This window comes from Tenebrio molitor, chromosome 4 (genome assembly GCF_963966145.1).
Source record: "Tenebrio molitor chromosome 4, icTenMoli1.1, whole genome shotgun sequence".
NCBI lineage: Eukaryota > Metazoa > Arthropoda > Insecta > Coleoptera > Tenebrionidae > Tenebrio > Tenebrio molitor.
The window spans coordinates 753,124-770,594 of record NC_091049.1 but is presented as its reverse complement, the minus strand read 5'-3'; the positions used below and the strand labels follow the sequence as shown (position 1 = coordinate 770,594).

Genomic DNA, 17,471 nt, shown 5'->3' with positions numbered 1-17,471 from the left:
CTACTATCATTACGATATGCAAAAAATATATTTGAAAAATAAAATCTCCCATCAAATTATTTGTTGGTCTTAACATTGACCATTGTGGGACCCACTGGAAGGTTACCTAACCTGTGGAAAACTCAGAAACTAATCAACAACAACTAATAACGCAGGTGAGATGAGTCACATAATAAATGATAAATGACGCATAAAGATGTGCCAAGACATTATAGCGATTTCGTTATACCCCGCCAAAATTTGTATCTGGTGCAGTTTTTGGTTCTTTCCGAACAATCAAACTCGCAGACCGCGCAAAAAACGAAATTTTTAAAGACCATTCTTTGACGGAGCCCGAACTAAGACAGCTAATCAAACTTCGAGATCCACTACCCAGACTAAATGCTCGACTTTATTTCTTAAGTTTGATTCTTCACGCATCGCTTAACATCACGCTCGTTGCTTCATTATTAATGCACCCTAATTAACGAATCAACAAAACTTGCGTCAGAACTACATTTAACAGTAAAAAACGTGTACACAATGATGGGAAATTAAATAGGTACATTTTAAATAAAAACCATTAACGAACAATTTCAACGAGGAAAACTGTTTTGGACGAATTATTTTTTAATTAAGTCATTTTCAGTTGGTATCACTTGCTAAAAAGGTAATGTATAACCAGGTGTCAACAAAACCTCTATCACCCTCTTTTCACTCTTTTTTTTAAACACGTAAATGACATTTTACTTTGTACTGCTCATGTGATTGATTATCATATAATTTGCATACAATTTGCCAAACGGTGCCACGCAAACCTCTTGCGCTCTAACACTCCTACCACAGAGAATAATACTACTTTGCAACGCTACTAGTGCTAAAAAATCTATCAACAAAAATATAAACGATCGATCAAACGCGACAAAACGTTCGATTCTTTCCCAAACGTCGAAAGGATAAAAAGTGCACAAATCATCGATAATCGATCAATCGATCAATCAATTATCAATAATATACTTTGATAGTGATACATATCTTTACTTCAATACGTATTTAGGTACAAACGTTTCAAAATTTCATCTACACTCGTGTAAATCGACTGATAATAAATTTGTAATAATGAAGAATCGATTTTACAATGTTACTCAATTTGTATGACTCACCACTTAATTGATTGATTAACATGCGTCCCATGTTACCTTGAAAATGTAATGATTTGTGGAAATTTCTCTGTGTCACAAACAAATAAAAATGTTAGGATATCGAAATATCAATCAATATATTTGTCATTTTACTGCAGTCGTATCAAAACTGTTACGTCGATTATATTTTTGAAAACAGTGATACAAATACAAAATAAATATGTAGATATCAATAATGTTTGATGCTTTCGGAAGCCCCAACGGAATTTATTTGTCAAATTATAGTCATCGATTAATAAGTTGTATCGATTTTGATAATCGACAGTGTGTAGCATCGTTTATATAAAATTGCTCAAAGTCTGTAGGTACTGTGTGAAAAGTAATCAAGTTTCAAAGAATTATTTGATAGAATGAATAATCGATAATCGATTGATCAACACAGGAGAATCATTATCTTGAAGATATATTGATTCGTGGACATTTACTGATTCGAATATGATAGATTTGTCAAAGAAAATTCAAATGTAAATCAATTGCTATTTTTGCCTTCCAAAATATTAATCTATTGACATGTGCACATCAATTTACTGTTGCATTTCATCGATTTGTCGTTGCTAAAGTCAGATGTAAATCGATCGTTTTTGCGATTTCAAATATTAAACGATCGACATATTCTTGTAGTGTTCTTTATCAAAGTGATCATAAAATTCTCAGTTTGTTAATCGATATCAAAAATTCTTAGGGAATAATCGACTCATTACTAACATTGTTAATGCATTGATCGATTTACACTCTAATTTGTCTATTGATATGTTGCTCTGAAATATAACATCACAATGATGAATATTGCTCTCCGTTGATAATCGATGTAGCTAGTGCCTGTCGATTATCAATAAATTCATATTTCATTCATCATCTTTAATAGCACTTTTGAGCGATTCATTAACAGAATCTGCAATCGATAATATTTTATTTAGAAAATTCAGTATCAATATATCATTCCTCTCTGTCGATTACGTTTATGTTAGTTAACGTTTGTTCCACGTTGTGAAGAACTCTCAATTATAACATCTGTCAAAGATTTTTTTGGAAACACATCATATCTTCTTATTATGACATATAATAACAATAACACTTAAGTATCTTTAAAAAAAATTCAATCTCAGTAGGTACTAGCGTTTTCTGAAAGAATATAAACCTAGTTTGGTAATCGTAATCGATGTTCAAAATAAATTCACACTTAACCATTCAAAAATTTAAATGTAGTTGCTTTAAAGAATCTCGTTGGAAAAACGTTAAAAAATCGTAACTGAATGTATGTTCACGTTTATTACACAAGAGGATTTTTTTTGCGTAAATTGTGGAAAATCCGGAGGAAATTTGATAATCGATTTATGGCCCCGTCGATGATCAATTATTTCAAGTCGCTTAATACGTTCCGTCGTTTATTTCTGTAATCGTGAAAAAGCTGTCTTGTTAGTGAAAAAAATTCAATAACAAACTAAAAAGAAGATATACACACTATATATCTTTCATTAGAAAAAATAATAATGTCAACGTAAACACAACCTATATCAGCAGTGTTTACACCGGTTGTGGTTAACGATTTAATCTATGCGTAAATTAAACATAGACATTACGCACATACTGTGACACTGTACAAATCACTATCAAAAAATTTGGCACAGTCTAATCACTTAAATTTAACTTTCAGTCAAGAGAACGCAAACCCATCAATTAGAAATTAATCGAACCGTTTGGAATTATTTCCGAACCACTTTATTTTCTTTCCATAAGCGACGAAAGCGAAAATTCCAATTTTCTAGCAAACAGTACTGTCTACGACAAAGTTATCGTCGATATCGCAGCCAACTAATGCGAGATGCGAATTTATGTAAATGGCGGCGCTCGTGTGTGTCATTTGTTTCTTAACAAAAGTCACGTAATGGGGCATTGTTCGTGTGTATTTTCCGGTAGTTTTTTGTTGGCCTTGATTTTCGGAAAAATGGAAAATATGACGTCAGACGCGCGTCAAAGTAGTAAAGTAAATACGATTGATTGGTAAATAGAGTGAAGCGAAGAATTTTCCGGAGACGATTAATAAACACAGTGTCCTGTGGAATTTTTCCGCGATGCGTTGTTGGGTGTTAATTGGGCTATAAATCGTTGAAAAAATTATTAGTTGTAAAAATGAGCCAGTTAAAAATGATTGTGTTGTTGGAAAGGTGCCACAGAGTAGAAGAGGTTAGAGTTGGATGGGGGATGGGAGTTGTTACCTGGGACAAGAAAGAGTTGATGTAAAAAATGTAGGAGTTATTAACCCTTAATAGCGAGAACCTTGTCCGGTCCTCGTCTCAACAGCACTTCTCCAAGAAAAGCCGCAAGAGGCGAAGAAAGCGGCGAACTCGGCGGCACATGCGCCCCGGCTGTCATCCCTCTAAAACATCACTCACTAGAAAAACCCTTACAGGCGTGGAAGGGGTACGAAATGCGCACATAGACTATACTTCGATTTTTAACTAAAAAGAATATATCTGCCTTTTACTTGGGCTCCAGCATTGGTCCCGCTATATCCCAACAGAGCCGAGCGAGAGGATGATAGCGCGTAGCGTGCGGTAGAGGAAGACGGCGCTAAAACAAGCCGCGCCGCCAGAGGGCGCCTACAATCAACACGGGAGGCGGAGCCTGGCGCGAAACAGAAGACGGCTGAAGAAGGACAGAGGCGCGGACTACTCTGATGCACCATGCATGCCTTACTCCGTGACTCAGTGTTGGGATAACAATCCCGACGTGCACACGTGGGGCAAGATTTGACAGTTGTTGAGTGTCAGCGACCGGCGACGTGCCCGCAACTTCCAGCCGTGCTTCCGCAGGACATGTGCACAGATTTCGCGTGGTGCGTGTGAGACGTTTCGGAGTTGCGGCCGCGTGTGCAACTCCGGTCGAACTCCTTGGACGGCGAAGAGCAACGACGCTTCGGGGTTCGCCTGTGGTGCGGTGGTGTTGACGATGTCGCGCTGTGAGGTGGAGTGACGGCCAACACGGCGTTCCTAGCTGAAACCCCCGCCGTGGCTGACCTAGAGGACCGGATCCGCATGCAGCCTTCGGCCACGGCTTCCATCCCGCCCAACGCGGATATGGACCTGCAGACCGTGCAGTCCATGGACTGGCTCTTCAAGAAGGAAAGGTTCTACCTCCTAGTGCAATTCTGGCAGCAGGTCAGTCCGGCTCACCCCTAAATCACCGGACGCCCCTCGGAGTCGGTCTCGCCCCCCGCGGTCAACTCGCCGGCCGAGCGCCCCGTCGAAGACGTCGCGACGCCGCGAAGTGTGCCATGCTTCTGACGTGATGCGCCGCATTTCCGCTACTTCCGCGAGGGCAGCACCGCACGATGCACCCTCACGCGCCCTCGACTCGCATTGCCGCCGACGACTCGCCCCCGACCGGTCAAAATTACCGCAAAAATCACAAAAACACGCACCACTCACATTTCACAGGTACGCGCCAGGACCTTCTTTACGAGCGCGCCAGGACTGTTGTGACCCGACGGAGTTCATTTGTTTTATTGGCCAGGCGAAAACGTGACCAGTCGCCAAAAATGTCGCGATCAAAGCGAGCCGCGCGAACTGAGATGACCGCCAAAAGTGAGAATGATCACACAAGTTGACAGATTCGCGCCGACTTGATCAAAAAATACCAGTCATTCTCACGCGGGGTTCACGACTAACTCAAACCACCGAAAAAGTCTCTCAATTAATTACGACCAACAATTGCGATGCAGAGCCGGCTCCACAAAACTAACAACGTTTCAATTAGTAAACAGAACTGTACAAGTATGTAGTTTCACTGATCGCCCCGTTTTTCACGAGTGCTCGAATTGTGTCCGGATAAAACGGGAAAAAAAGACGCAACAAAATATTTGTATCTTGTTTTGAAATTTTCTTCTCGGCGAAAGTTTCACTTTCAAAGTCAGACTGTGCATAAAGTGACGTTAAACCCGGCCGTAAAGTTAATTTCTGTTTCGCCACCACCGAAAATTGTCTTCTCATAAACGAAATAAAAGCCTACGTGAGATGGATTTGCTCTTTGTGTGGAAAATTTGATGGTTGAATTAATTTCGAACCTGTCGAAGATTTACATATCTTGTGGGCGATTTTAAATTGTAAGACTTGTTCTCGACAAAATAACACAAAAATTAAAATGTCTCCGGGATTCGTGCCAGTGCGGAAAATTGATTTTACCATTTTTTAATTAGTATCACTTGTTCTGTAATCAATTGAAATTGTGCGTCTGTCGTTTTAGACAACACAAAAATCACTTGATCAATTCGACAATTATTTGTTCTTCATGACTGAAATTTTCCTTCTTCTTTCTTCATTTCGAGCGTTAGTTTTAAGGAGAATCAGTAATAAATCTCGCAAGTGCGTAAAATTCATTTTGTGATTTATTTCCCAACAAACACAATTTTTCCACGGCTCCGGGTTGTTCACCCCGAAATAATTAATTTTAGAATTAAATCCAAAATTACTTATTTTATCGTGATTAGAAGTGATCGTTTGTTAAGACTGAATTTCTATTTTACAGATCCTCGTCAGGAGAAAGGTTGACTATTTAATTAATTCGAAAATTACTTATTTCTTCATAATTAAAGTTTTCCTCCATCTCTCTTGATTCCAAAGAATTTTAACATCTTCGCCAAGACAAAAAAAAAAAACACCCGGTTCAAAACTGCTCATTCCATCATGACTTTAACACTCCTGTGTGTCTATTTTACAAACAATCGTTGATCAATTTGAATATTACTTAACAGTTTCTTCATCGGATATAAATTAAAATTTTGTCCTTTCGAGCGTCATAAAAATTTCTTTTTCCACAACAATTCGTAGGTGACCGCTCAATTAATTTGCTTCGCAACATCACGAAAGAAATTAAAAGTTTCGCAATTTGAAAATAGTGCACCAAGAACTAGCGAAAAATTCGACTGGATGCGGATCGAACCGAATCTCTTCGTGACAAAAATTTTAATAGTAGAATTAATTAATTGTAGAATTAATTTAAATATTCAGATTTGATTCAGTAAAGAATTCGCATCGGGTTGAGAGAATGGCAACAACTCCTATAAGGTCAGCAATCTAGCTTAAGATAATTAAATTTATAATCTGTGGTTTGATGCAACTCACCTATTATCCACAAAATCTGAACCGTTACAAGAGCGTGATGAGTAGAATATTTGTGGTTTCATCCGATTATGTTGACATTTACTTTTAATTGCCCGCAAACCAATAAAAATCTTCAAAGTACAGTTCTTGTCACGATAGTCCGCACAAGCCCGATTTACACCGCTCGATCTAGTACAGTTCTTTGGACGATAATCCGTGACAGGTTTGCGCTGGTGGGTGTGAACCGTTCGTCTTGGTGCGAATATGGTAATCTTTTTGCGATTCGTCAGTGTAACGAGGGCGTGGGGGTGGTTAATATCGCTTAGGCAAACACACGTGATGACGATAAGACCGGTTTTAATTCGGTCCGCGGAAAACGAACGAAGAGAGGGAGAGCTTTCCCAGACAGAGAAATTTTCCGCATCGGTCCATTATTGCCAACCTGGTCATAAAAACTTCAGTGGTCGTTCTGAAGGTTTCCATTCTAAATCTCCATCTGCGTGTAATCGGGGTCCGTCTGTCGGTTGGCCAGCCTGGAAAAGGGTTCAACTTATTGGGGAGATTTGAATTTCTCATATATGCCGATTTAATATTTCAGATAATGTAGCTGATGCGTCAGTTTTTACGGAGCGGACGCACCGCACCGATACCGGACGGGATTTATACTCTATGACTAATTTCACCCCTTTTGAGTTTTTATTTTTCGCTTTAAGGGTCGACGGCTCGAATTTATTGAACTCGCAGATACGTAGACGGGGTTTTATTATTTTTTCTTCGTTTCCGCGTCGCACCCGAATTAATTGGGGTATTATTTTTTTATCGGGGTGGTCCCCGCCCGCGATAATTTACTGTCACGTGCAATCACGACGAGCCCCCGGGAAAGCCCCGGATCGACACCGTTTTCGTGACAAAGACCCAGTTGCTGCCCAATCAGTGACCTAAGTGATTCAACGAGAGCTTGATTTAATAAATTGATCAAATCATCCCATCAATAGATGGAACTGTTAAGTCAATCTTCGGCCCACGGCCCGGACCCCCGGAAAAAACTGGGTTAAAAGCGCACAAAGAATGCCAACTTGCCAGACGGCGAACGACAAAGAACGCTTCTTTTTCCTTGTCTGCCGGGGGAATCTCGACGACTTCCACCCCAATTCTCGATCACTTACCGATCACTGAATGGAAGAGGACGGATAAAAAACACCCCCGTAAATGTCTATATCGGTTCACTTCACCCCATTTTATCGGAAGACACCGGATATCCCGGAGACGTGCCATTCAACGAACTTTTTTCCGATTGGGGTAGGTCTCGCCTCGCGACTCCAATTTTATCTCCCGCTCTATAGAATTTGACCAATCGACGAGATAATTGGACCGATATTAACAGGTGGCTCTGGCATACAACGCCAAAAACAAATGCGACGACGCATCTATTGTTATCTTATCGCGCGATTTGCGACGCACTCCCCCAGAGGGGCCCACCGCGGACCCCACCGCTCGAAAAATCGCGACCCCACCGAACCAAAACACTCAACGAGTAGCAAACAAATGCTACTACTACTACTAGTCTCTCGTAAAAACTTCCCAACCGCTTTTGTTCTAATTCTTCTCGTGGCTAAATGAGATTAGCTTATCGGTGACGCGGCTAATTCCAGATTGGCCCAAAAGATTGCGCGAGATTCTCACAACTGCGACCACTAACCGTCGGGGTGAGGTACAACAACCAGAGCGTGGAAAAAATCGGAAGTTGAGCCAACTCCACACAACAAAATGTTTTATTCGAGCAGCATCTAATAGATGAATGAAAAGCTGACTAACGTAGTTTTTATCGTAGATACAAAAAGAAAAAATTGCTTTGTATGCTTCAGCCGAACTTAATTATAAATATTTACCATACTTGAGGTTTGTTTATTTATCAAACCACTGTGCCAAGATCTAGGATTTTTTTTCGCAGTTCTTCCTATTTTGCAAGTCCAATCTAAAACAACGTGATCATTCTAGAACAAATTTTGCTTTCGCATTTATCTTTGTATCTTCATTTCTCTTGACTCATCTGAAAACCCTTTCAAACTAAATCTGATCAGGTTGCTTGTATTGCTTATGTATATAAAGATTTTTTGGCAGCTCTTCTGTGTCTTCTTTACCTTATCCTTCTAGAACACGATCTGCTTTTTGCAATCTTTGTATCTTCATTTCTCTTCTCAAACCTGATCAGGTTGCTTTCAGTAAGCGCCACTTCTGGCAGGAAACACTTGTATCCCACTTGTCCACTTCTACCATTAAAAACAATTGTGAATTTTTACGGCGACATTTGTCAAGCATGCGGGCAGCAATAACGTCTGTCAATCAATACCACCTGTGACTGTGAATCGAGCACCACCAGATGGCGGTCGAGCGTGGCCAGATCATCCACAATGTTGCATTTTTTGTTGCCGAGAGATGGCGCCAGCCGTTAGCGGTCGCGCAAGCGCGAGCGACGCGTCTCGTATAAGATGTTTTGATTTTTGTCGTTTCCACGCGAAATCAATAGCCGCCAAGTCTGTTGCAATTTGCGTCGTAATGCAATTTGTCTTTTGCCACCGCTAAACTTAACAAAATGATAAAGGATGAGTCTGTGCGAAATCTGTTCGCCGCGTAAATACAGTACGCTTTTGGCTCTGCATCACATCGGGATATAATTTAATTTAGTAACGTAATGTAAGAATTCCGGCTGAATTAACTTCTCTTGTCGCCTAAACGTTTCCGAATGTTTAACGTTTTACCCTTTCTAGCTATTACTGGCTTACTTATGCTCTGATGAATCTTACAATACTGCAGATTTATTGTTCTTATACCTACTTTGACGCGATCTTCGCTTAGCATAGTCGAGCATGAGGCGCTGATAAAGGAACACCGAACGAAAACATCATCAGACTAATTAAATCCCGTCGTCGCGTTGATGACGCAACGCGCCTACACTTCCTCCGGATTAGCGTCCAAAGAACTGTACACCGTTCGCCAACCGTCGAGCACCGGACGTGACGTAATCACAATTTTCTAATCATCAATCATATATTTATGACTGAAGTGAATAATGCGTTTATTGGGACAAAGTAATGGTTTCAATTGATTGTTGCTGCGACAGGGCCGGCTTCGAACAATCTTCGATGCGTCCTCCTCAATTATTTCATTCAAAAAAATCGAAATTGTGCAATTACTGACGTACCAATGGTACTCGACAAAATGGCGGTCTCGAGACTTAAATGGAATGTTGACCACGATTATTCTTCATGGGCTAGATTAAAATGATGTAAGGTTACGTGGGCTCCTGACAATTTTTTTTAAATTGAATTATTTCCTACCTGTCACATACGCACAATAAAAATGTCTCACTCTTGACTCATCTTTTTTATTTGATTTTTCAAAATTTGTTAAAAATGGAAACAACCAACAAAAATATTCGTGCAATAAATGTAATTACGAGAGATGCAGATTCTTGGGTGGAAAAACGTTAGCGGCAAACAGGTCGACACTGTTGACACCAGGAAGGGCTCCGCGAGGGGCGGGGAAGGTAATTCGAAGAACTGGAAACAAGAATTCGCAGTTTGCTGAGATATTTCAGTAATACAGAACAATAGACGCGTGTCAGGTGTGTAAAAATTGGAGTGAACGTTAATTAAAATCGAGTACAATTTTAATATCAGGTATTTATTTCAATTTTTATTTATGGGATTTGTGTTGGCAGGACAGTGAAAAGCGCAATTTGGTGCAGTTAAAAATTAGCACTCTAGACACTTTTTTAAATTGTTTTGGTGCTCCTGGTTTGGGGAATAAACACCTTGTATATTTTTTTACACGTTTTATCTTCCAGAATGTACAGTATTCTTGGGAAACTAAAAAGTTGTCAAAATAGTTTCTGCGGGGATAAATAACAAAAGCGAACAAACCCACAGTATTTAATTTTTATTCAAATATTTATTTTGTTAGTTTTATGGGGCATCCCAGTATATACTTTTCAAGTGTCAGATCTACTTGATGAGATTGCTCAACATAATTAAATTTTTAGTGATCACAAAAATCTGTTGGTTGAAAGGCAAAAAAACGTTTTGTCAATTTTTTATTTTTCTGAATACATTAATACACAGTTTCAATAACAAAAAAAATGTAAATATGTGCTAGTTGGTTTTATATTTGTTTGTATCGATAAACATTTATCCTTGAAGTGCACTTACAGAAGTCCTTTTGATAAGGCAAAAACAAACTTATAATAATATATTGTGTACTACATATTAAAAAATAATGTAAAATTCAAAAAAGGAAAGTTAAATGTTGTTTGTTTATTTTTTACAAATACGCCAGAAGCACTTTCAAAATTGTTCATTTTTATCAACAACAAAATCTACATTTTCTTCTAAGAAAAACGCGTGAAAAATTATTTTTTACACGAGCGAAAAAAATGTTTGACTGAATAAAAGCTTTTCTGATTACCGTGTACTAAATATTTATGCTCTTTAGGTAAAAAACAAAACACTCAGTATATCATAACATGTTTAAAAAGTCGGGTCAAGTCAGAGAACGCAACGTGTTAAAAAAGGTCAGCTCGTAGAACACACAGTATATCACAACATATTTAAAAAGGTCACAATAAAAAAAAAATTGTGGATTTTTTTTTACACTATTATAAATAATCCAGAAGTAAATGTCAACCATTGGATGACGATGACATTTTTCTTAAGTGGAAACTTCCATTTTTCTGATTCGGACAAGTTTTTTTATTTTTTTTTATTAATTCAATGGTTCGTGATGAGACACCCTGTATAATAACTTTGAAAGGAGCTTCTTTTGACAATTACAATTTGAATTTTTAACCGGTCACGTGATGTACAGGGGGTCCATAATCATAATGATACAATCCGATAAAATATCGCGCGTTTAATTAGAACAGTGTAAAGTTTGAATTTCCCGCCGCTTGACACGAATGAAATTTGTTTATGTTTAATCGGGACATAATTAAACATGTTTGTTTTCAGCAAAAATGTTTGCTTCGAGAATAGGAATCCTTAATTTATTCCATTTTTAATGTAAAATATTGCAAAGAAAGAAAAAAAGTAAGATTATTTTGGCTCTAAATTTTAGGTTAGCTGTCAGCATGCTCCAATTAATCTACGCTGTAAAAAATCACAAGAATTGACGGTTTTTCGAGAAGCAATAATTTTGTAGATGTTGAAACGTGTAACGATTTTATTCGTGAGTTTGACGTAAATCGTCGTAAGTTAATTGCGTGCGGGCTCGAAATCCGGTCCTGGGTCCGGTCTCGCTCTTAGAGCGAGACGGAAGCAGCGCAGGAAGCCGTTCGAAGGGTAACATCGATATATTGGTGACATCCTCTTTCGATACTATTAGATATAATTAGTCCGGGCCTCAGTCCAACAAGCATCAAACACATTCACAAATAGTAAACAATGATTTTTTTTAACCTAGGTACCGCGGTTTGATGGGACAAATTGGTCGAGGCCGGGTCTGTCCTTCTAATTAACCAATAAACCGGTAAGTTTTGTCGACGGGCTTCTTTCACTTCTTCACCTTCCTCTGCTGGTCTGGTCTGATCGATAGAGTCCGGGCGGGATCCTCGACTCCCTCGACAAATATTAGCTCGATAAGACGAATTAAAACAGATAAATCGTTCTGTAAACCGAAACTTTCGAACTCTTCAACCGTTCAAAAGCCGATGACTGAATTAGTAAAGAATACAGAACAAAGAATCGAGAGGGCCGTCGAAAATTACGCATTAAAATGTTTGATTTCCGCTCCGGTGGAGTCCGCTTCTTCACTAATTGATTGTTAACACTGCAGAAGTCGAGCCATCGCGGACACGTGACGCCGCGCAGGTATCTTTTTCCGACCATCGACACGTGTTAAGTGCCTAATTGACCACCACGTGAAAACAACGCTCTCCTCCAATTAAGCCTCGTCCACACATCGAAAAACAATCACCGACCAGACCATCTCCGCCGACTTAATCGGATGACTCATGTTTCGTGTCAATTAAACCGAGCATTACTTCATCGATACATTTGAATTATTAAAACCAATTATCGGACCGCATTAACACGCATATTTTCATTTATCTTCGCACAAGACAAACAACTTTTAAGGTTGCAACAGCGCCCGCCAGAGGGCCTCCACACGAGTACCACCGCGAGTAACCAACACCTGTGACACGTTCGATTTTTCGCGGGACCCCATCAAAAATGGCGGTCTGTCAACAAACCTGTCATAACTTGTATTTCATTCGGCTTGCAACAACACATGGAAATGTTGCGAAATTATCGTTGGCGGATTGATATTTGTGTAAATTAATACCGTTGTTTACGCGATAGCGATAGGTTCGGGTAAAAATTATTGAACTGGCTTATCAGGGAAATTTGTTGCTTCCACAAAAATAAATAAATACATTACTCACCACTTTACACTTCTCGGATTAATTAGAGACGCGATAAAAGCCGCACACCTACAGATGCGTCGCACAAAGGAACGGCGAGGGGGGTGTGTACACTTCGTTTCACTATGAGGCGAGGTGTGGGTGTAGTTAGCGCGGTTTATTGTACCAGAAGAAATATCGAAATGTATTCATTTTCTGCTCAGCTGGTACATTTGGTCTTCTCGGGAATCATTTTACAAAAGCTAACATCTGCCAAAATTAAATCATGTCTATGTAAAATATTTGTTATTGTAGAAAAAATGTGCCAATATTTTCTTCTGATCCGGGGTACATTCTAAATTTCATTTTTTTTTTAGGTCTGATTTTTTTTTTTTCTAAATATGTACCTACCTGATCGCTGTCCCTCTCATTCTGTGAATTATTTCTTTCAAAAATTTGGTACAATTATAAAAAAATAATTAGACACTTGGATTGTGTTTTAATTGTTTTTTTTTTATAACATTTTTTACTTGTCCATTTTGAACTTTTTTAGAAACAATGTAGAAAACGAATCCTACATATTTTTTTCTCCAAGTATTTTTGTAAGTTTGAATCTTTTAAAAAACTTGTGAATTTACCGTAAACGTAAGTTCTTGAGGTTTTTGTAAAACAATTCTTTTGTTCGATACCTCCCTAGAAAGTGAGTCTGTATCCATAGTTACCAGTGGGTGAAGGTTTCACTTTCGCTCACTGGTTTTTATTCACGCATTATTGAAATTCTGAAATTTTTCCTCTCAAACTATGAATAAAATTTGTGGATTATAAATGTTTTATGAAATAATATTCATTTGGTGAAATTTTTTGAGTCAGGCGGTTTTGAGTCGCTTTTTCTGTTGCAATTTTACAAAAAAAATCCACTTCAGACTCTTTTTTATTCAAACGGGGTTCATAAGAATTTTTAACGGAATTTATTTCACTGAAAATAATTATTGTAAATAGAAAAATAAACAAATCTGAAGTTCTTGAGGTTTTTGGAAACAATTCTTTTCTTCGATACCTCCCTAGAAAGTGAGTCTGTATCCATAGTTACCAGTGGGTGAAGGTTTCACTTTCGCTCACTGGTTTTTATTCACGCATTATTGAAATTCTGAAAATTTTCCTCTCAAACTATGAATAAAATTTGTGGATTATAAATGTTTTATGAAATATTATTCATTTGGTGAAATTTTTTGAGTCAGGCGGTTTTGAGTCGCTTTTTCTGTTGCAATTTTGCAAAAAAAATCCACTTCAGACTCTTTTTTGTTCAAACAGGGTTCATAAGAATTTTTAACGGAATTTATTTCACTGAAAATAATTATTGTAAATAGAAAAATAAACAAATCTGAAGTTCTTGAGGTTTTTGTAAACAATTCTTTTCTTCGATACCTCCCTAGAAAGTGAGTCTGTATCCATAGTTACCAGTGGGTGAAGGTTTCACTTTCGCTCACTGGTTTTCATTCACGCCACTCTTTCCAGTTATCAAATAACGCCACGGCGTTCACACCTGTTTTCTGTTAATTTTCCAGATCGGTCCAAACCGTGCAGCTGTCAGTGCGGTCCAGGCGCGGCACCGCCGCACACGATTTAATTTCCAATCCGAAATCAGTCGTACCACTTTTATTGATGGTCGCACCGAAGAAAAAAGTCCTATCGAATTCATTAAGACGGTCTTTAAAAGTCGGATGTAATAAACCAATAAAATTTAATGTCCCCTCATAAAAGCCAACGAGACACCAGAAAACCATCTGCACGTCTCGCGCCGCGAAAATCTTCGGCTTTCCCGTGAAAAACCTAGTCGGACAGATTTATTTTTGCCGTTTGGAGGAATGCGGCGACTCCTCGAGACGGTCGCCGCGGATAATTTAAGAACAACAAGTTTAATTGTTTTTCCCTGGTCCGGCGACAATTCGCTAAATTGGAAAACGTCAAAGAGTTTGTCCCCACAAATCGAATCAATTATGTTGTTTTTCGACGTAAAAATTACCGTAAATGCCATTACGAACACTTGTTTATGCGAATCATTGCAATATGTTTTCCGAAGGCACTTATCTTGGCATGGGGTACATGTCGACCACAACGGGAGTTCTTATATTTAAAGTCCCATATGAATCGACTCTTTTTTGTACTGCTTTTAAATATCAAATTTATTTTACAACTTACAGACGACCAGAACAAACCTGAACCACTCTGTGCCGGCGGGACGCCCACCCAACAGCTGGGCCGACGCTTTTGTGCATATGTGGTATATGTTTTGATTAATTGGCTGTTTGTTTTCGGTGGTGGTTTCGTGTTATATTAAGAATTATCAAGCCCGATCCGTTCCCAAATTTCACATGAAATGCACTTTTCAAACGTTTTCCATCATAATCCGAGGAATTCAGATCTGGATTTCTTGTGGCAACTTCGCTTTTGCAATCTCTTGCATAAAAATGAAATTATTGCCAATGCACCTAATTATGAGAAAATATTTTCTCTTTGTGACAATACTCTGGTAGTACCCGTAAGCATTCAAATACAAATGAGCTACTACCAACACCGCGATTGTACCAGTTCCACTTGTTTGTACCTTCACACGCGATAACCAAGAAGTTGGTGTACTTTTAGGTACTCTATGGAGTGTAAACAAGTGCAATACAGTTTTGTAACAAAGGTTTAGGAGGCAGAAAATACCAATAAAAAGTTTATGTATTCCTGAAATTAAGACTCTTAAAATTTTATTAACCTTCAGTAGAGACTCGACGCCACAGTGAAGATATTTGCAAATTACATATTTTACTTTTATTTGTTATCAACTAATAGTTGTCAACAACAAACTCGTAATTTCCTGTGCGAATGTGTTTTGATAAACTTTATGTTTTCATAGGCAGCTTCGTGTAAACAAGTCGTAGACTGCTACTAATTTGTGAAAAGATTTGAAAAAAAAAATTAAAACGCATTCTTTTGGAAGGATTTGTGCTTGAAAGAATGACTGAATCGAGTTGAGTGATAGCACGATCACGTCAAATACCCCGGGTGCACCTGAAACGGAGGTAGAGCACGTTCAAATCGAGAAGTACATGGGCGGTGCTATCATTTACCTGGTGACTAGTTCGGCTGGGTACCACGTGGTGTGTACTTCTCGTTTTGAGTGAGCTACACAGTTTTGGCTGTGTACTCCAATCTTCTGTCACTTTCGTTCACGGGTCGGATTAATTTACTGTTACCGATGTTGTAATGAATTAGAGATAAAATATTACAATAGTGTGAGTGAACTAGAACCATTTTCCTTCAATATCTATCTCCCTTTGTTGTTATTACAATTAAAGTATGTAATAAAATGAAAACGAATGTGGCGTATGCAAATAAAAACAAAGAAAAATGCAAGAACTGAAGAAAAAGAAAAAATAAAGAAGAAGAGACAATTATGATACATAATAAGATAATTTTCCTAAGATTTTTTGTTATAAAAAAATAACCGAGTACGCTCCCCAAGTTTGTCCAAATTTACAAACATTTTTTAACCGCTCTGTATAGTGTAAAATAATCACACCAAATTGTTCACGTGCTGTGAAAATCTGCCATTTTAATAAACGTCCGTTGTGAATTAATTTTTGTTGAGTTTAGAAACGTTTTCACAATGAAAGGACCCAGAGAAAAATTCAAATTAAGTCGTTTTAAAATGTCACGTGACGTGATTTTTATTAATTTTCGCCTAAAATAACAAACAACCTTCATCTTTCAACTGTTCGAAACTGAATTGTTGGTCTCCAATTCGTTGCAACAACGATTTCGTTCAAACCCTCTCTGTATACTGCGAAATAATCTGACCGAATACCTCACCTGATAAAATTTTTGTCGAATTTGTCGCTCCAATATTTCTAGTTTACTCAAGTTTTACGAGCGTCGTAACTCATTTTGGTAAAAAATGTGACATTTTATCGCTCGCGTTCTACATACAGTGGAGTACTTCTTCGACGGCGACGCTTCCAAAACAAAAGCCCCGAGATTGAAATTAAGCGAAACGTTGATCAGGACTATCCATCTGACAGGACCAGATCCGATCGATAAATCATCTCAGACAGTCCTATCTTAGATTACAGTATCAAAATATTTTAATACGTCCGAGAGAATCGATGCAAGTGATAAGTATCCAGTTGCGCTAGCCAATCCCATTCCTTGATATTTACTTACGCAGATGTGGAGAGCGAGAGTTATGGTGTCAAGTTTAATAATAAAATTGTTGCAATAGCGTCATACTTGCAAAAGCGGAAAGGTTGATGGTGGCAGGTATCGCGTCGAAGGGGCGTACGTCATGCCGCTTCTCGCAAATAATGATCGCGACGGACTTATTCTTTTCGACAAGACGATGCGCCACCCCACAAGACCCCTTTTACAAATTTCAATGTAAAGTGCAACAATCAATCACCATTTCCATATTTTCCAACTTTATCTCTCCGCAAAACCGGTCACAATTCCCTAGAAAGCCGTGCCTGCTTTGCATAATTGCCGCCATTTATTATTAGTAAATTTCAATTAGTTGCGTTGTTTTTAAGAGCCTCCGGTTTATCGATCGAGTTGTAAAATGCAATTTGCAAATTTCGAATCGGGACAACAATCGCAGATGTACAGTTCGTTGCACGTCGCGCCCGACTCTTCGCTGTCAGGAACCGCAACAATTCGAACCGTCGACTCAATTAGCCAGTCTTTGAACTTGAACTCGCAAAATAATCTGTGAAGTTCCCTTACTCAATGTCACATGATTCGTTGAACTGTTGT

General features: G+C 38.5%; 1 protein-coding gene and 1 long non-coding RNA gene across 13 annotated transcripts in view; one reads left to right on the top strand and one right to left on the bottom strand.

The window, feature by feature from the left end:
• LOC138128679 (uncharacterized) overlaps positions 1-7,875 on the bottom strand; it is a 106,959-nt gene extending 99,084 nt beyond the window's left edge. For 2 of the 4 annotated variants that reach the window (XR_011158840.1, XR_011158843.1), the window contains exon 1: positions 3,398-3,620. This is a non-coding gene — a long non-coding RNA (uncharacterized lncRNA). Of the gene's footprint in view, positions 1-3,397; positions 3,621-7,446 lie in introns of those variants that run through there. The other 2 variants (XR_011158841.1, XR_011158842.1) reach the window with 2 other exon arrangements.
• The window catches only part of ct (homeobox protein, cut), an 82,558-nt gene continuing 68,941 nt past the window's right edge, over positions 3,855-17,471 (top strand). For 3 of the 9 annotated variants that reach the window (XM_069044883.1, XM_069044881.1, XM_069044878.1), the window contains exons 1-2: positions 3,856-4,339; positions 5,706-5,723. In XM_069044883.1, coding sequence (XP_068900984.1) covers positions 4,217-4,339; positions 5,706-5,723 — 141 coding nt within the window. In that variant the 5' untranslated portion in view covers positions 3,856-4,216. Of the gene's footprint in view, positions 4,340-5,705; positions 5,724-11,737; positions 11,804-17,471 lie in introns of all 9 variants that reach the window. The other 6 variants (XM_069044880.1, XM_069044877.1, XM_069044887.1 and 3 more) reach the window with 4 other exon arrangements.